We start from the raw sequence: 21,026 nt of genomic DNA, 5'->3' as shown, positions 1-21,026 counted from the left end.
CCTTCGACTCACCCGATTAGACAGAGGGGGGGAACCAGAATCAGCGTGGAGAATTTATTTGCTCCAGCATAAACACAAGGTCTGCGCGGCGGGCAGGTATCCTCCACTGAGGACGTCAACATGTACTAAAAGTACCAAAAGTGCAAAATGTTTGAGCTTGTAGATCGGCTATTTGCAAATAGCCACGGTATAGAATAAGGCTAAAACTGATTAATGTATGTTTTATAATATTATAATTTATATCTGCAAAGTAACTAGTAACTAAAGTATTCAAATAAATGTAGTGGAGTAAAAGTACAATATTTGGATCCGAGATGTAGTGGAGTAGAAGTAAAGGTATTGGAAATACTCAAGTAAAGTACAAATACCTCAAAACTGTACTTAAGTACAGTATTTAAGTAAATGTTCTTAAGTTACTTTACACCACTGTATGAGTCTGACTCTCTTGCCTCAGCGCATCCGCATTCTTTGTGTTTTACCGCCAGCATTACAAAAGAGTAGTGTCATTTCTCAATGGTCCTCAAGGTTTGAGTATTAATAGTGGAGTGGTGTTGAATAGAATAGGTGCAAAATCGATATTGCAGGCAGCACTGATTGATTTATTACCTTGTGGGGTTTGCTTTCGCTCCCTCCCTCCCTCTCTCTCTCTCTCTCTCTCTCTCTCTCTCTCTCTCTCTCTCTCTCTCTGTGCATTCTGTAGCTCAGGCTCCACAATGTGGTATCGGTGTGGAAGTGCTTGTGCTCCACGTCTCTGACATGGAGCATAGGTCTCAGTTTGGACAAGATCATATCTCTTCGAGATTAGCGGAAAGCGTGGTCATTTGAGTACTTTTTGAAAAGCAGCACAGGCAGATAAACAGAATTATGTGAAGTCGAACGGTTAACATGCCCTTATCTGATATCTGCCTCTTACAGGCAAAACCTAAAACACATTTGGAGACACAAAGGGTGGTGGTGGTTGGTTGTGTATATGGTACACATTTGCTTAGAGAACACAGTAGTTATCTTGGCTAAGTGGCTTTTTTCCCCTCTTGTTCACTGTGGGAGTTCAAATATATATTCTTTCTCGTTTAAAATGTTATCCCACGATTTTGTAACCCATTTTTCACCCAGTGCCAATTGCCTAAGCTGTAATCCTGGGCGCCGCTCTCCCTCTGCCAACCTGGGGAGGGCCCTGAACTGAGCTTATGCTTCCTTCAGTGCATGAGGAGTGAACAGGCCACTTCTTTTCACTTGACAGGGTGAGCTTCCCCGGCTGGACGTAGCGCGTGGAAGGAACACTCCCAACCAGTTATTTTCCACTCCATCAGGCACCTCGGCAGGCCAGGGGGAGGCATCATAGAGACCAGGATTACTGCATGTTTTTGTGAGGGTACCTAACTTAGGGGAGATGGGGAGAACATGCAAACTATAGTTCACACAGAAAGGCCCTTTAACCAACCCCACTTAGGATGTGGGCGCTGTTGACGCGGAGGAGAGAACACGCCCACAGCGACCCCCGGTGGGAATCATCCCCCAGGAACTTCTAGCTGTGAGGCGACAGCTCTACTGACTGCGCCACCGTGCCCCGGGTTCAAATCGTTATTGAGTGGAAAACAATGTTATTGTTTAACATTCAGAGCATGAATATCACCCATACACATTCACACACAGATTGCTCCTCACGACACGGCAGTTTGGGAGAGCATTTCTTTCTCTCTATCTCTCTCTCTCACAAAATCTTCAACCGCCTCTATCAATTATAGAGTGACCTTTGGCAAACTTAAGCACAGCAATTGTTTGTTATTGTTCGAATGCTGCAATAGCTTTGTGGGTTGTTTGGCAGATCAGGAGGCTTAGCCCTCATTATCTTTTCAAACTCACCGTGAGACATTGAATGGCTCTTCGATAAACAATGTACCGATGTCTCTGGTTCACATTGGCACATTTCCTGGGGCAATCTGCCCAGATCATGCATGTCATGCATGTCTTCTTCTTTTTTAGTTTTTTACTCTCAAAAAAGCATCTGCAATGTAGTGCATTTGAAACTACTTTGCAGTGCACATCATGGGGTGATCACTGCTTGCCTCCTGTGAATTGTTTTTTTTTATTTTTGTTTATTTTATTTATTTTTTGTTGCTGAGTGAGGTCAGCAGCCAAAGTGGCATGAGTGAGATGAAAAAAACGGAGTGAAATGTGCCAATGTCAACCAGAGACATCGGTATGATTCCTCAATCTGTTTTTCGAATTAATTCATTTGAAGTTAATTCATATATTCATAATTCATATTGAAGTTGACGCCTAACGTTTTGTTGAAAATGGCTAACCTACTACTTGTTCTCTCTCTGCAGAAATGCATGAAATTCAATGTGGACGCTCCCATCTGGCTGTCCAAGCAGCGGATTCTCTGCACCCTCAACCAGAGCTTGAAGGACGTGCTCAACTACGGCCTCTTCCAGCCGGCCTACAATGGCAAAGCTGGCAAGTTTCTGGATGAGGAGAGACAGCTGAGGGAATACCCCTTCCCCTCCCTCGCCCCTGTACCGTATCTAGAGGTAGGTTCCATAATGAAATGTATTCTGTAGATCTGTGAGAGCCAGAGAGGGTGTCGCTGATGCTAGTCTCACAGGGCCGGACACATACAACATGTCTGGAGACAATTGTTGGGGAATGTACAAGACAGTAAACAGAGTCTGAAGACGGGGCTCAAAATAGATTTCAAACAGTGCTCTTGTCAACATGCAGTACAGTAGTCCTTCCACCAAGTGCCAACTATAAGCCAATGAATAAAGATAAACTATATGTAGGCGGCGGCCTCAAATCATATTAGCATTAGCAAGTGATGTTCTCGGGACCAAAGATGACGAAAGAGTTAAGTCTAACACAGCGTAGTAGTCTAAAAATGCAAAAAAAAAAAAGCCTTATTAACCCTACTTGCCACTGAGCAATAGTGTATATAAACCGATGTCTGACAAATCCAGTGTTGAAGCAGTTTTCTTGCATACACTGAAATAAATAAAGCAATTTCTTTTTATTTGACTGTATGCAATCGAAAAGGAGAGATGACTGAGGGTGAGCCTCTTTTTAATCCATTGATTTAAGGATAACGATCCAGTCAGTCATAGTGCACTGGGTTGAACTCGCCGAACTCGGCAAAGCAGCTCTGCAGACCAAGACATTTCCCATTATTTGGTTCATGTAGGATTGAATTATGGCCATGGAAAGCAAGGTTTCATTCTGCAAAATGACACACTATGGCAGTTTATTACATCATACCAGTGTTTGTTTGTTTTCTTACAACATTCACATTTCTTGGTAAGTGCTGTCAATGGCACTGTGCATTTCCAGCTCGCGCCATGCAGCAATCCATGTTGGCACGGGTGCGTATTTGAGTCAGGTCTGTGGTTAGATTAGCCACTAACCAAATTAAATTAATGTGATGATTTATTTAGAGGAGCCTTGATTTATGCCCTCTAAAACACATGATAGACTGACCCTTTTATCAAAGAGCAAAACACATCCGCAAACATCCAATTGCAGATCTTGCCGTTCCAAAAAGCTACAGAAATAGCCCTTTCAACCACGCAGTGTTGTTTTTGACAGCAACATTTGATTTAGTTTTAGTCATAGTCTTTTGAATAAAATGTAACTTGGTTTTAGTCATAATTTAGTCATCTGAAAAGTATTCGTTTTAGTCTAATTTTAGTCGACTAAATCTACAGTTGATTTAGTCAAATGAAATGTATTTTGGCAGGCCTTGATGGTATCGTAATGACTGCGCGTTGCTGCGACGCGTTGTGAGCTTGTAGATCTGCTATTTTCAGCACACAACACCTGAGAGCAACCAAACATAAAATGACTCTTCTCCACTAGTCCCTCCCTAATGTTTTAGTCTAGTTTTCATTTTGTTGACGAAATTGTCAATATATTTAGTCTTAGTTTTAGTCATCACAGCTTAGTTTTTATTTTGTTTTCATTTAGTTTTCGTCAGTGAAAAAAACGCAGTCGACAAACATTTTTCGTCATAGTTTTAGTCAACGAAATCAACACTGCAACCACGATATAATGAAAAGTTATAAAAGCTGCTCATAATCCTCGGCTACAGTCAGTGTGTACTATGTATTTGCACCTAAGATTGCCATGATGTGCTCGACATGAGAGCGATGCCCAGTGCAGATTACTGCTGGACATGCAATCGCCTCATTTGCTCCATCATGTCCATCTGTCTCATGCGGGAAAGAAGGGTGTAGAAAAGCAAGAGCCTGCCAAAACGTTACATCAAACGGTTGAGTCACGGTTGGGTTGACACCACATTTTGACAACAGCTCGAGGCTGCTCTCAGTGCTAAATTGCCCAAGAAATATCCAAAGGGTATTTAAACTGGAACATCATGATGACTTTTGTAAAAGTACCCGTGGTTATAAAACCATAGACAATTTCAAGACTGGTATGATGACTCTGAGAATGGCAGTAAAGGAAACCTTTATCACCTGGTAAAGTGGCAGCAACTGCAAGGCTGAAAGAACTTTGAAATCATGCAACCTCCAGGCCAGGATAAACATTCTTGTTCTGGCAGCAGTAACCCTACTGTATGGATCAGAAACCTGCACCACATACAGCAGGGTAGTGTTGATGTCATTGATAAAACTATGGCGAAACATGTTCGTTGACTACCTTTTTTCACTGATGAAAACGAAATAAAAACTAAGCTATGACAACTAAAACTAGACTAAAATGTTAAGGAGGGACTAGTGGAGAAGATATCTAGTAGAACAGAAAGAAAAGCTTAAGGGGAACACGCACCGGCCACGTAAGGTGCACGTGAAAACAGCCGCCCCCATTATTTTCAATGAACTAACCCACACTGGCGGCAGCAGAGGCGCGCTGGCACGGGTTTGCCGCCTCGCCCGCCGCGCCGATACGCCGCTGTTCCATTTCTAGAAATGTTTTCCCCCGAATCCAGTTGGTGTTTACGCGTGGCACTTCGCGTGCGTCAATACAGCGACGCAGCCGCCCGCGGCCGCCCGCGGCCAGTGTGTGCTTCCCTTTACACGTGTAGGAATCGTTCTTATCATTTGTAATATATAGATTGTTTTATTTATTCAGCTGACAATGTGTATTAATCTTTGTGGAATCATTTTGTTCTATAGTTGCATTTATTTAATAGGGTTAAAGTACCTATTCTATCCTCACTACACTGGCTCGCTATTGCAGCCAAATCTAAATTTATATAAAGCACTTCATCGGTTAACTCCATCTTACCTAAAAGACCTCATCAACCCTTATATTCCAGAGCTTGCACTCAGATCACAGGATGCTGATTATCTCTGTGTCCCTAGGTCTTAGGATAATTAAGCAGTAGGTGGCTGAGCATTTTCCCATCATGAGCCACTTCTGTGGAATAAACGACCTTACTCAATCAGAGAGGCAGGGTCTATTGTACTTTGGTATATCATATTGTGTGTGTATTGAGACACAAGACTACATACTTTAAAGGAGCATTACACCACTGGAAGAAGTCACATTCACTCAAAGTAAGCACTATTTGTATTGGGGAAAATAATAAATCTTTAAAACTGGCACCCTATGATCGGAAACGTAATGTAATGTCTTTGTGTGATTGACTCATTCGTAAATGATGTGGAAATAGTCGCCTTCCTCCATGGAGTGCTCTGAGTCTGGCAGCAGTGAAGGAGAAGGAAGACTGAACTAAATCTCACAGACACCCTCAGGGCCGGCCATGGGGCTCGTCCATTGACTAGAACTACAGGACATGATGTGTAGCCCAGCTACTACAGTAAATAGACCGGAAAGAACTGAGATTTGAGTCTATGTAATTGAGAACATATGAGTTCTCTATACTATACATATCGACGAAGACGGCTTGAAATGAGTTATTGGTGTATGTGTCAAATGGATTAATAGACACACTATGCATGCACGTAGCACATGCAAAAAGCACTCCATCTGTAACCAGGTGTGGTTATTTCAATAAAACCATTGTTAGAAAATGGAAATAAGGCATTTAATTTATTTATTCGATATTGTTGTGCAGTGTGCTGTACATGCATGGATATGCTATTCATTATCTGGGTTAGGCAGGCAGTGGACCTTAAAGCAGAAAAACATTAAAAAACGATATAATGCAATTATAGTTTTTACTAATATCGTGCGTAATATCGATATCGAGGTATTCAACAACTTTATTGAATATCGAAGGTTTTCCTAATATCGCCCAGCCTTAGTGGAAATCACTTAAAATAAAATTGGTTGACTATATCAGTGGTTCTCAACCTGTGGTTCGGGTCCCCAAATTATTTTGGGGGGTCCCCAGATGATTAACTTAATGTGCAACATTGTTTTCTCACTCAACAGTAAACAAACCAACATAAAGTTTAGGTTTATTGAGGGTATCTGCACAATTCTAAAGTGACAATTTAAGACCTTTTTAATACCTCTAAAAGGACAAATTAAACTTTGGCCAAATTGTCAAATATTATAGGCAGAAATTGTGAAAATAGCTGATCTACATGCTCACAACGGCTCGTAACGCATGGCGTTGTGAGCATGTAGATCGGCTGTTTTCACAATAGAACCGTGTTATACAAAATGTAATTCCTCAACTCTTAGTGCTCGTTAGGGTTTGGGGTCCCCAGTTAAACAATATGATTAATTTGGGGTGGTCGCGTCCTGAAAAGGTTGAGAAGCACTGCACCATATCATCCAATACATCATGTTGTGGATTATAAAGCCAAGTAAAGAAAACATTAAAAAATCTTCCTCCTAGTATAATCATAATACCCGATGATCATGTTTTGTGCTATTTCAAGCACAGACTTGAAAATTGTATTGTGTTTTATATAATTTTTATCGTTAATTGGTACAACGAGATACAGCTTGTGAGCATCGGGCATTCAAGGCATGAGCTACACAGTCAAACGTGTGGGTAGCGCCAACCAAAGTTTTGCCAAAATGGCTTGCAATACTGTTCTGCTGGCATTTACTCTCGTTTGGGCTTCCCTGACACTGAGCTTAACATTAACAAAGTGTAAAAATGGCCAATATGTGTTGTTGTTTTTTTCTTTTCCTTATTACTGTGGGAGAGTGCAATCATTCAATGAATCAAGAAACAAAGGTCAACATCAAAAGAACAGTATTGCATGCCTGCCAGGCCATTTTAACCATTTTTGGAGGGGCGCTACCCACATGTTTGGCTGTGTTGCTCATTCCACGAATGCCAGATCCTTACAAGCTGTACCTCGTTGTAAAGGTGACGAATCAACGATAACAATGATATCACACACAATACCATTTGGCATAAGTGCTGAGTTTAAATGAATCCTATGGTGAGCGACAGCACATGTCTCAGACATGTAGTCTTGTCAAGTGATGCCCCACAAGGCTATGCTTATGCTAATGCTGACAGCTCAGGGGAAATATGAGCATTCTAACACAATAATAATAATAATATCATATATTTAATCCGGTTATTTTAAGGCATTTGTTTTACTGGACCATGGAGTGAAGAAAGACAGGAAAGGAGACACCAGAGATTCCACTAACCTGACACAAACATATTAAAGTTTCAAATTATTTTCAACGCTGTCCCCTTTGAGTTGCCTTAAAAAATATTTTTCTTTTATTCCTAATCATACAATTTCCCAATGTGAGTGTCTCCTTCAAATGCGCGACGGTGTGTGTAGTAGGATCGTATGTGTTGTTCATAGGTCGTGTGTTAAGTTTTGTGGCGGCGTGTCAATCAAAACGTGGCAGCAATAATACCACGCTCCGTTGCGGTGTGTTATCTACCGCAGCTGTCATCGTTCTGAGATAATCATAACGCTTGTCCATCAAGGTGTGTGCCATCAAAGAAGAGAAACATAGACGGTACACAGAGGTTCAGGTGTCACATATCGTCACCGTCGGGCAGAAACCTTGTATCTCCAAGTTTCAAATGTGTACGTTTTTTTCACAAAGTAAAGCCCTGCTTCATCGTACAAGGCCGTCGGGCAAAAGGTAGTGAACACAGCAGATCTACAAGCACACAACGCCTCGCGGTGCGAGGCCTTGTGTGCTTGTAGATCGGCTGTTTTCACTTGTTTAAATCATTTTTAAAATGATAAATGCAAAACGAACGGTTTTGGACATACAAGGTTTTCACCCGACAACGACGATATGAGTGTGCGCTGACTGGCATTAGATGAGCTTTAGCACACAAAGAAAAGCTTTGCTCTGTCTCTGTCTGAGAGGAGGTAAGGTGTGATGTCTGCAATTATCCTCATTACACAAAAATAATTCTGTGGACAGGTTTTCTGTGAAAAAATGTTACAGGGGTGCAATCACATGTACCCCGTTTTTGTTTAGTTGAACAGCATGGGTTGACTGATGATGAGCTGTATAAAGTAGATAACTGAATCACGGCGGGTCCGTCTGGTTCCCCTCTCCCTCTCTCTACCTCTGTTATTATGTTCAGACATGAGTTACTGTTCCAATTATGAGTTGAGGCCCTTAGCAGGGACAGGAAATAACAAAAGCAGATGGAAGTTGCTTATGCTGGAGGGCCTTTCCTGGAATTTATTGATTCATCATTCGATCACCCGACAAGCTTCTGAATGCACATTAATACATCAGTAGCTCAGAGGTATGGGATGTTTAGCAGGAATTTACAGCCAAATGATGCGTGTTCTCTGAAACGTTGTGAAGCTCATGTGGTCCCATCCTAATTTACAGTACACTTTAAGACCGAATAAGACTTAATGAAGCCATAATAAGAAATAATGTGTTGGTAATTAGAACTAATATGTTTTATTAGACAGAAACAAAGACAGAATAGCAGAAAGAGCGGATACATTCTCTGGCACCGGCACCTGCCGCGGAATTACCGCAGCAGGTACCGCTGCACGACCGGCAGTTTGAACAGCTGTCGCACTGCATCGCCGGCGATAGGCCTGGTAGTTCGACGGGCGGTGGTGGCTGCCGCGGCAGTTACCAGCGATGCCGGCCCTACCTACAGTTCCGTGCGGTGGCTGCCGGTCCTATCGCCGGGCGATGCAACACGGTCGGCAGGTGCCGGTGCCGGAGAATGTGTTCGCTCTTTCTGCTATTCTGTCTTTGTTTCTGTCTAATAAAACATACTGTATTAGTTCTAATTACCAACACATTATTTCTTATTATGGCTTTATTATGTCTTATTCTGTCTTAAAGTGTACTGTAAATTAGGATGGGACCGCTCATGTTGTAGCAAATCTGTGGGGTTGGATGTTGATTAACAAATGGTAATTCTTACCTGGACACATTGAACCCCTCCCTTATTCCCCATCTAAGTAAAGATGCAAAATGTGTCCGAGGCTTTGGTTTTACGGTTACAGATTTGGCACTACCCAAGTTGCCAGATAGTTGGTGCTTAGCTTTCTATGTGTATAAATTGTTTGTATGCATTTCAGAAATGTAGTTTTACAAATGAATGTTATTCCCCAATGTAACAGTTGCCAATTCCCCTCATTTACACTGAGGTCTTATAGTCTATTGGGCCTTTGCTGCCCAGGCACCAACATGAAAGCTTTGGAACACTGTGCCTGAGGATCTAAGGATAGTAGAGTCAGTGTCATAATCTTTAAAATCTATTCTGAAAATAAACTTTCATGTCATGGCCCTTTCATATTTATTTTATCTTCTTATATCCTCTATTTTATCCTTGCTTATCTCTTTTTATGTTCTTTTATAAAACTAGAGGCTACGTGGTCCTCACACCCATTCTACTTTCTACTCTACTTGTTTATTTGGACGGGACACTACAGTGCATATGAATTAACATCACGTAACAATGCAACATAAATACACCAGATTTAGCAAAAATGCTAGTTTACATCCGCAGACCCCACAGAAAAATGCATTCCTGCCTGCCTGTCTGTCCACAGCTAATCTTTCTTATTGCTAGGCTTATCAGCATCATATTTCTTGTACATGCTGCTACTTCTTGAATATTTAAATCACAATCAACTGTCATTAAAAAAACTATATATAATCACTGCTATGGAATAAGTGAGCCCCCAAATTATGAGATTCTTAACGTCTGCCTACGTTCACACTCTCCAAGCTGTATTAACTCAGTCTTTAGCCCCTTTTACAGAGTTTAAAGACTTTGGAGTGTAGACAATCGGCAAAGCGAGAGACAGATGGAGAGAGGTATACGCAATGGATGTGTTTGTGAGAGAGGGAGGAAGACAGTAAAGATGATGTACTAATTCACATGTGTTCTATATTTAACCACACTAAGTACATCGCTATTATCATTAGGGCAGGTGTCCTGGTGGAGATACGTGGTTTATACTGAGTGCAACTTTCACATTTTAACTTCACTTTTAATATTATAATATATAATATATATAATATAATATATAAATATTTTTCTAAATCTATGGGAAAAATGTTGGTTGATCAGGCTTTTTCAGCCTGTGGAACTAAACTGTTGACCTGCCTGAGGATTTGCGCAAAGTCAGTGTCATCTGTTAAATCTTATCTGAAAACATACTTTTATACCTAGGCCTTTTCAAAAAAGAACATCTCTTTGTTGTTTTTACATATATTTTACACAGTCTGGTGGTTTAGTTAAATGCAACACTGTCCAGTGTACACATTAGCGTTATATGCAAGTATGCAACGTGCTGGCACAGATGTATAAACCAGCCTTTAGCGGTGAGCACAGCATAGAGCTCTTGTTTTTATTTGTAAGCATCTGTAGGTTCTCGCAGGCATCTGTGGCTAGTTGACATGCTGAGGAGTTCTTTGTTGGTATCGATGTTGTGTTAATCAGGCTAATTCTGCAATTCCTGTGTCTGTCGCCTGGCGAACCCTTATGCATCAGCTATTAAGTCTCAACATGCGGTGAATGAATCAGGAAAGCAGACAATAGCCACACAAAAAGAACGTTATTTATATAGTATTTAGACTACAGATGGCTTGGCATCAACATTATGCTACATTTGTAGAGTTAAGTGCAATTTAGCAATAGCATGCCTACAATTGTCCAATAGTCCACTGCAATGAAGCACAATGATTTGGTGATTGCACACCCATGGGCTGTTGAGCATGTGATCCTCTTTGAGGTCAAAGGTCAATGGGCCATGTTGTGCGCTTTAGCCATCCACATACAGCAGATTCCAGTGTATGTAAGTAAGCAATACATTTTATATAACAAATTTGTACAATTCATGTATCTCTTTGCGTGTGTGTGTGTGTGTGTGTGTGTGTGTGCATTCGCGCACATGCGTGTGTGTGAGAAATACTCATCATGTGAAATGGACACACGCACGCACGCACGCACGCACGCACTGAGCTGAACGTGATTTTTGTAGGCTCTGAACTCTAAGGAATAAATCTCGGATTTGTCCTGTGGATCTTAATGCTTCATGGCACAAGGCTAGGTTAGATTTTTAAATGCATTTCTACCCTTATTTGAGACAGGAAAGTAGGGAGCAGAGATGAGGTGCTTTACAATTCCTAAGTCGGATTTGAATGTAGGACATTGCATCTCTACAGGCACAGCGGCTTAGCTGGTTGAGCCACTAGGTGTGAGTGTCTGCCTTGGGTTATGGTGTTGATGTCCCAGGAACATGTCTGCAGGGTTTGAATTGTAATTGTGCTTCTTAAACAATTAATAATGTACTGTACCTCTTTGTACAACAAATAACAAAAATAACTGACAAGCTCACAATGCATTGTCTAAAAACAATCTTAACATCGTCGATACACATTTTGTTGAGAAAAAAAAGACAATCTTCATGAATAGGGGCACAAGGGTTAATGTGGTTAACACATTTTAATTACATTGTTACATTGTGATATTATCAAACTAATGCATTTCCCGAAATAAAATGTATTTATTGCATTCAGTCTCTGACCAGGACCAGGGACCAACGGCCATTAAACGGCCCAGCAAATCAAACGCTGGACAGAACAATGTCTGTCTGTCATCTCACTGGTACATGTCTCTGGGCCACTCTACATCCAGCAGGCTCTGCACATGCAGTCTGACAGAAATGTGTGTGTGCCTTGCCTAGTCATTGTAATCTTTCAAGCCCTTGAGCTGTGTTGCCATGTCTGCTTATTATAAGCGACTTTAGGCTTGTTTTTCTGGGGGGTGGGAGAGACCAGCAGTTCCCTGGGGTCCTGGGGTTGTGGAGATGATTGACAGTTATGGATTAGATGCATCTCAACAGCCTCTACTCTGACAGAGTCTGTTGAGTTGGGGAAACACCACACATGGCTGCAGAAATACATATTACACAATTCCTGCTTGGAAAATGCATATATTCATGTGTGAGCGTGCGCAAACACGCTCACATACACGCACACAGCAATTATTTGGGGGCCCACTTGCAATCCCCTCGCGGCCCACAGGTTGAGAATCACTTCTCTACCATACAGACTTGTTAGATTTATGCTTTATTCATTAAAATAAGTCTCAGATTATAGCTTTAATTTATAGCTTCCCCGCCTGCACTTACAAAATGGATTTCACTAGACAATGGGTTTCACCATGACAATGCAGATGCCGGAATGTATTTATGGATCATTTTAGAACTCTATACAGTAGCTTTAGTGAATATAGCTGAATGAGCTTAACCGCCATTAAAAGAAAATCCAGCAATTAATTTTTTGCCTGTACGTTTGAATATGAATTATGTGAAAGTGGAACGTTTTAGGGCTCTCACTCAGCAAATGAATATGAAATGGAATTTTGTAGTGATCTTATCTGCGATCAAGAAAGCCATTTTTGTTAGAGACCATGAACAGCTCTTTAGTCATGGGCATCAGTTATTTGTGACTTATCTTTTGACTTCTGATTTTAATCATAGATCAAACTCCTCTGCTCTTTCAATATCTTCTATTGTTTCTATGTTCATCTTCTATGAACATGAAACAATTTAGTACAAAATGGTAGAATATATCCACTGAATTGAGTGCAATTGCTTACAGCTGCCTGTATTGTTACACATGTTACTGTTTATAGTTATAGACAAACATACACTCTATGTAAGATATCGTCACTGTCGGGCAGAAACCTCGTATCTCCAAGTTTCAAATTTGTACTTTTTTTTTCACCAAGTAAAGCCCTGCTTCACCGTACACCGTTGTGCTGTCGCACAAAAGTAGCGAAAACAGCCGATCTACAAGCACACAACGCCTCGCGTTGCGAGGCGTTGTGTGCTCGTAGATCGGCTATTTTCACTAGTTTAATTCATTTTTAAAATGATAAATACATTGGACATACAAGGTTTCCACCCGACAACGACGATATGTTACCTTAGTCTTGGGCAGTTGTATGACAGGCACTGAATAACAATAAAATACAATCCAGAAACCTGTTGTAAGATGTGATGTGAATGTGTACCAGCTCTAGCAATATATTCTCTCTCTCTCTCTCTCTCTCTCTCTCTCTCTCTCTCTCTCTCTCTCTCTCTCTCTCTCTCTCTCCTCGCCAATTCTAAATTCAATAACCACTGTTTTCATCATTTCAAAGTACGCAATACTGCATCTCTTTCAAATAATTGTGTTAACCGTGCCTCTCTTTGCCTTGCTGTGTTCCAGTTCCGCTATAAGAGGCGTGTGTACACAGAGACCTACCTGGATGACAAGCAGCTATCTAAACTTCACACCAAGGTAAGACACCTGCTGGTTTCCTGGCCAAAACATTTATGAATTATGAATGTGTTGCATAGTGACACAAACCTGGCTTGCAACTTTTGTCCTGTTGAAACCAAGAAGATACTCTGCGCATGATGTAACTGTAGCTGCTACACTTGCGGTTTCGTGAATGTAAGTGTATAGCAGCATATCTTCCTGATACAGTGCTGAGAAGATGCTGGTTGTATTGTCATGTTAGGAGTGAGCAAAATGTGTTTTCAATCTTCTTCTTCTTTCGTGTATCATCGTCCTTGATGATTGGTTGGCGACATTTTATTTCACAAGATTTCTTGTTACTTAGGGGAGGCCATGAAGTGGCTGTCATCTTCTCCCCCTTGCGCACTTCCGCACATGAACGAGGCATTGGCCTCATTGTTCCACAATCGTTTCACAACACGACTGGCGGCTACTGTGTGAAGACAATTGTAAATCCCATTTAATCCAGTGGTTGATTATACTGTACCGGTGCAGGTGCAGACTATTCTATTAAAGTGGTGATCACATCATCAGGATTGTGTGCTTGTATTGCTCATTAAATACAATTAATCTTAATTAGAATATAATATTCTCCCAGGCTACTAAGACCTGTAACATGCATCTGTGAACCAAATAACACAAGTTATTGGTTTGTTTGTGTGTGTGTGTGTGTGTGTGTGTGTGTGTGTGTGTGTGTGTGTGTGTGTGTGTGTGTGTGTGTGTGTGTGTGTGTGTGTGTGTGTGTGTGTGTGTGTGTGTGTGTGTGCGCGCGCATGTGCGTGCGTGCGTTCTGCGCAGACTCTTCACTGAATGCACGCGTGATTATATGTTGCGTGCTGCATCAACTGTGTGAATGTGTTGTGTACAATGACTTTAAAATGTAACGGGAGCTGTCCACAAGCTCGGTGCTGAAACAAGTGGGAAGGGGGGGATGACTGCCTGCATGTGGCACACTCGTGGGAATTACGTTGGGTGGCTGTTAAGGCTATATTCTATAAACTTTCGCTTTTAATTAGAGGCTTTGATTGGAAACCAGCATAGGTGATCAAGAGCCATCCTCTGTAGCACACAATGGCAGTGGAACAATTTCCACAAAGATGACTGTTTAACTTCACTAGTGGGACGCAGCTTGTTGTCTTGTTGCTGTCTACTGACGTCGGCTACATTATTCTGAACATTATTATTTATGGACTGATTAGAAGGAGCTGAAGATAATGCTACTGTATAGGACATACTTTTATTCTCATAATTATTAACCCACCTCCCCAAGACATGCAACACGTGTCATTAATCATACAAAGGCGTCAGTGTTAAAGATCTACAAGCTCACAACAATTTGTTGCTGATCACTGTGTTGCGAGCTTGTAGATCAGATACATTTGGGACGCGGCACCTTTGTACAACGGTGCACAAATATGAGAGACAGAGAGAGAGAGAGAGAGAGAGAGAGAGAGACCCACGCATGCGTGCGTCATATCAGTGGGCTTTATAAAACAATAAAGTTACCCGACCATGGTCAAAACATTTAAAAGAAACAACAAACCATAATTCTTTCGTAGGTTATATAACCCCAGGTATACCCATATATGGAGATCCATGTACTGAAACCAAGCGTTACACGGACAGGGACAAGATGTGCCGTTTCTCATACTAAGCCTCGCGGACTGGAGGCGCACAGAATTGCGTTCCAATGCGTTTAGACTGTGTGTGTTTTCCTCTGTGTGAATGCAGGTTAAGCCTGCATGGTGTAGCTGTTATCATTGGTATGTATTGGATCTTTCCAAAACGCGCATATGCGCGCACACCCCGCGTACGCACTGACGCGTGTGAAAAGGCTTGGTGTAGCCCGGCCATGAACAAAACAAATAAGCGTGCGTTAATGTGTTAATGTGTGTTCGCCACAAACATGTGTAGGTCAATGGGAAAGTACACAACACGTTTACATGGTGCATCGCAACACAGATAAAAAATCAAGTATGCGACTTGTAAACGTTTGACGCGGCATTAATTGAATGCTATAGTGTGTGTGTGTGTGTGTGTGTGTGTGTGTGCATTTGTGTGTGTGCGTGTGTGTGCGTGTGTGTGCAAGAACATGTGCATGTCAGAATGTGTGTGATCAGAAAGGGTCCAGAGAGCAGAATAAATTGCATTTGCATGAAGCCCCATCAGAGGGCAGGAGATTCTCTGAGATAAAGCCACTGTGCGCTCTGCCTACGATTTACTGTGTGTGTGTGTGTGTGCGTGTGTGCGTGCGTGCGTGCGTGCGTGCGTGCGTGCGTGCGTGCGTGCGTGCGTGCGTGCGTGCGTATGCTTGTGCGTGTGTCTGTGTGTGTGTGCGTGTGTCTGTGTGTGTGTGCGTGCGTGTGTATGCGTTTGTCTGTTTGTGTGTATGCGTCTGTCTGTGCGTGCATGTGCGTTTATGGTGGGTGCTTTCGTGTGTATTTGCCCTCCAGGAGTATCGCTGCTATTATGCAAAAGCACATCTCTATCCCTCTTTGCTGAATGGGTCATTCATTGATCAACAGCCTTGTCCAAAAAGCACTGTTGTGATGGTACTGTATGAACACATCAGAGCAGAGAGAGAGAGAGAGAAAGGATGAGTCACCCATTCAGTGAGCTCAGCTCTTTCTAGGGAGAGAAGACACCCTATGGGCTCTGCAATCTGGGGCCCTATCCTGATTGTCTTAACTTTTTTGCTGCCATTTTAAACATAGCTGAACTAAGCAACTGCCAAATTGTCCTTACCTTTTAACGTGGGCACGTGCGCGCATCGCACACGATCTGTGCATGTAACATGTACCAGCGTTGTAGACCGAACCACAGCTTTCGAAAAAAACAAACCCATTGGAAAAAGTCATATCCGTTGTCAGGCTGTATCTGCCACTGTTTACATAAAAACGAATGTAAAAGGCAAAGCTGTGCGCTATGGTCCTGCGAGGGCACGTTGCGCACATAGCAGACGATATGTGCACAGATCATATGCCAGGCGGGTAAAAGAATCATAACAACTTACAAATAAAAAAATATGCGTGAAAAAAGACCATTAAATGGCCGTACAGCTCCTTCCTTGTTTACAATGCAAACCTATGGGAGCGGAGCTATGATTGGGCCTTAGACCGGATACAGAAACCTAGATCCGGTCAAAACAGGAACTACGGCCGGATACAGTTAGGAGGCGGGCCTAAAGAGTCCGAATCAGCGATAAACAGCGATCATACTTTTAATTGTTTCATAATGATTAAAGCTAATTACATTTCCGGGACCTACGGGCATGGCAGAGCGGTACAGCGGGAAATCTCCGGTTTCGACGGGGATACTAAAAGGTTTAAAACTTAAAGGCCTGTCCATACTGTCTCCGACCACTGAACTTTTCGTCGGAGAGTTACGACTTCCCGATGTGCAGCTTTCCGAACTCCAATTCGGGTAATTATACGCTGGACCACTGCATAATAATGCCTTCTCCACTCTTCAGTCTCCAGCTCTCCTCTGGTTAAATTCTTCAACCCTCAGCCCCTGCTCTCTCTCTCCCTGTCTTTCTCTCTCCACTCCGCTCCGAGAGAGTGCACTAGTCTAAGGATGCGCTGTGACAGAGCCAAATATCAAAGCTGCTAGATATCTAGAAACGCTCGGCAAGCCGTTTTTGTCGGCGAGCGCCAAAATTGGTCGGCGACAGCATAATCGTCTCAAAAAGTCGGGCAGTGTGTTCGAGCCCTTAATGGAGGCAGCAAGAGCTGCTAACACAGAACTTCCCTGTGTAGTGTGGCGAGTGAACATTTTGTCTTATTTGGCCAAAGCAGGAAAGTCTGTAATGGCTGTGTTAGCCAGTGATGACTGAGCATGTTCCGTCAGTTGCAGTGTCAGTTTGTTGATTGCCAGTGAGTTTACCCAACCTTATAAACATCAATGTTTGTATACACAATGTGCCGTTTCAACTCTTCAGCATTTACTGATCTTTTCCTTCAAAAGCATTTTTTCCACAGGTTTAAACTAGTAGATTTAAGTAGATTTAAACTTTGAAGTCAGAAAAGGCCATAAAAATAGCAAAAATAGCTGATCTACAATCTCAATGTTCTGCAAATCCCCTGAAAATCTACTGGCACATCTGTATCTCATCCTTGTCTGGTTTGTTTTTAGGTTTCCCTGGCCATACAATAAAACAGTGGATTCTTATGTCATAGTCAGTTTGGAACAGACTTAATAACAGGTGAAAGTGAGACTCAACAGTGTCAGATAACCTTGCAGAGAATCTCACACAGACACTATATTGCTGAACAGCAGGTGTGGAGAAGCTGTGAAGAGGCTGTGAATCAACTCGCCTGTGTGTGTGTGTGTGTGTGTGTGTGTGTGTGTGTGTGCGTGCGCGTGCGCGTGCGCGTGCGTGTCTGTGTCTGTGTCTGTCTGTCTGTCTGTCTGTCTGTCTGTCTGTCTGTCTGTCTGTCTGTCTGTGTGTGTGTGTGTGTGTGTGTGTGTGTGTGTGTGTGTGTGTGTGTGTGTGTGTGCGAGCCCAAACGGTTGTGTTTCTGGAGAGAACAAAACATTGATTGCAAACTAAACTGTTGGGGATTTTTATAAGGTATATCAGTGCCTTATATATACTGTCTTGAAACATATAGAAACAGGATACTAAAGGCTTATACATACTCCAGGGTGGAGTGAGCGGCTATCACCGCGATGTCGTTTTCTAAGTCAGAAAACTATAACATTACGTCATTAGCCGCGATTAAGAGGCTTCACCGCAAACCCCCGACACATCTCCTCTGCTTTTACTATCCAACATCACCGAATCCCCTCTGGCTTTCACCCAATGCACTGATTGATCTAGAAGCTGAGTGGGAGGTCCCCTTGCTTTCCACCGGTAGTTTATGAAACAGACTCTGGGAGAAGAGACACAGAAGACGGAACGGAAGAAAAAGCAGGCGAAATAAAATAGTACATGAAGTGGCTCGAATGCCACTTGAAGCACAACATAACAACCTCTGACATGTGCACCATGCGTTATATTTTTTTCCATTAAATTAAATGCGGCCAGCCGGCCACCATTGCATTTGCTGCCCAGCACAAGTCCGTGCTTCAGGAAGTCAGAGTGGGCGGGGATTGTGCATATGAACCAGAGGCAGTAGTGTAAAGTAACTACCGGTATGTATATTTACTTACATTAACCATTTCCACCCTATATACATTTCGGCCATTTGAAAATAGCAGATCTACAAGCTCACACTCTTTTACTCAAGTACTGTACATTATGAATTCCAGACTTTTACTTGTAACAGAGTATTTCTGCATTGCAGTATTGATACTTTTACTTAAGTAAAACGTTTTTCCACCACTGACTAGAGGGAGGCGGGGTCACGGTGATAGGACTTCACCTTCAGTATGATGGCCTCCACTTGTTATCACCTAAAAAAGTGATAGCTTATGACCTAAAAAGGTGAAGAGCTATCACTTCAGTATGCATGAGCCTTTACAGTTTAGTAGTATGAAGTGAACCTCTGGTCATTTGTAATAATTTCATGACCTTTCATTTCAAGGTCATCTGCAATGCTCCCTCAAATGTTTTCCTTGGTCTGAGGCTCTGAGCAAACGCACAAACCCCATGAGTGTTACTTCAGCAAACACTGAGCAACATCTGACATGTACACTGGGTACATGTGGTCACATTGACACCACCTGTCGAACCCTTAGATGATGACAAGTTACATGGCTTAATAACTTAAGTATAATACTAATAAATGTACATAAGTGTAGTTCTGATAGTGACATTATGGGGAATCCCCAGCCGAAGCCTACCTCTGAACACACACATGTGCGTACGCACGCACAGTCGCACACACACACACACGCACGCGCGCACACGCACACGCACACGCACACGCACACACACACACAGGGTTACCATGCCTAACAAAACTAAATCTGTAAAAAGGTGTCCATACCTAAAATAATGAGACTGCTGGGTCTTGCAGCTGGTCCCTGTTGCTGCTCCTTGCCAGGGGAGCTTGGCTGTGGTGCCCCCGAGGACGCTGCTGGTCCCTAGACTACTGGCTGACAGCTGGGCTGATAGCCAGACTGCTGGGTCAGTCAGGCTCTGTTGCGGCTCCTCGCACAGGGCACTTGGCTGCCGTTCCAACTTCCAAGGATGCTGCTGGTCCCCAGACTGCTGGGGCTGATAGCCAGCCTCTGTTGCTTTTACTCCTCACCGACACCAGGCACTCCACTGCCATCTTCCCACCCAAAGCAACCCATGTGGCAGGGCCCTGGTGAAATGGCAGTGGGCTTTTAGATTACGTGCTTTAATCACACAGAAATAAGAAGGTAAATGAACAATCTTGTCGCGAGAAAGGCTCTCTCTGAGTGTGTGGGAGCGACACGCTTATCCCGTGTACATCAATTAACTCGATGCACAACCGTAGTTCCTTGTCAAATGGCAAAGATGTAATCGAGAGGACGGCGTGTTTTTGAGTGATCAAAATCAATAGCAATGCGCATGCGTATATAATATTGACAGTACACCGTTGCACCTTACAAAGTGACACATGCCAAGTTGCGGTGCCCATTGTCTCTCAAGGGACAGTTAGGCTGCAGAATGGTCTGCCATGCTGTTCCCTGAACCAGGCTGTGCTCAGCCAGGCTGAGGTCATTAACCCACTTTATACAGGCATGGATGGACTCGCCTCAGGCCAAAGTTTAAACTGAGATTCAAATTGATAAAACTCTAATTGCTCTCTCTCTCTCTCTCGCTCTCTCTCTCTCTCTCTCTCTCTCTCTCCCTCTCCCATTACCTTTGTGCATGTGTAGAGGGTTGTGCATGTGATGGACAGGGCTGGAGAATGGATGTCTTTCTTAAAGCGAGACAAAGAGCTCTCAGTCTCTTGAGTCTTAAGCTGTAATTCGCAAATCAGTTGACCCACTCACTTGGTTATTCAACCAACTGAGCGACTGACTTTTCCCCCCAGTCATTTTTGCTGCAGGCTGCAGAGTCACAAATTGTACTCATGAGCGCATGTATGTGCACACACAAGTTGTTATAGTTAAAATGTCCTCAAAACACACCCCACAGATTATGCTAGTGTGTTTGACCTAGCCCGTTACAGGAGCTATACCAAAATGAAAGGATGTAAATCGTGATGTTCATTCACAAGAAATGAGTCCCTCTCTCTCTCTCTCTCTCTCTCTCTCGCTCTCTCCGTCTCTCTCTCTCTCTCTCTCTCTCTCTCTCTCTCTCTCTCTCTCTCTCTCTCTCTCTCTCTCTCTCTCTCTCTCTCTCCGTCTCTATCTCTCTGTCCCTTAACACACACACACACACACACACACACACACACACACACACACACACACACACACACACACACACACACACACACACAGTGTGTGTGCTCTGCTTCAGT

General features: G+C 42.8%; 1 protein-coding gene across 5 annotated transcripts in view; it reads left to right on the top strand.

The window, feature by feature from the left end:
* Positions 1–21,026, top strand: part of shank3a (SH3 and multiple ankyrin repeat domains 3a) — a 453,580-nt gene that overhangs the window by 163,805 nt on the left and 268,749 nt on the right. For all 5 annotated transcript variants that reach the window (XR_013962530.1, XM_080737440.1, XM_080737438.1 and 2 more), the window contains exons 5-6: positions 2,331–2,534; positions 13,570–13,641. Coding sequence is in view for 4 of the 5 variants with exons in the window: in XM_080737440.1 (XP_080593566.1) it covers positions 2,331–2,534; positions 13,570–13,641 (276 nt within the window). In the remaining variant the exon portion in view is untranslated. The remainder of the gene's footprint in view (positions 1–2,330; positions 2,535–13,569; positions 13,642–21,026) is intronic.

The sequence above is a fragment of the Nannobrachium achirus genome, assembly GCF_963921795.1.
Source record: "Nannobrachium achirus genome assembly, chromosome: 11".
NCBI classification, from domain to species: Eukaryota; Metazoa; Chordata; class Actinopteri; order Myctophiformes; family Myctophidae; genus Nannobrachium; species Nannobrachium achirus.
The sequence above is the reverse complement of the archived record's forward strand: the minus strand, read 5'-3'. Positions and strand labels throughout refer to the sequence as shown.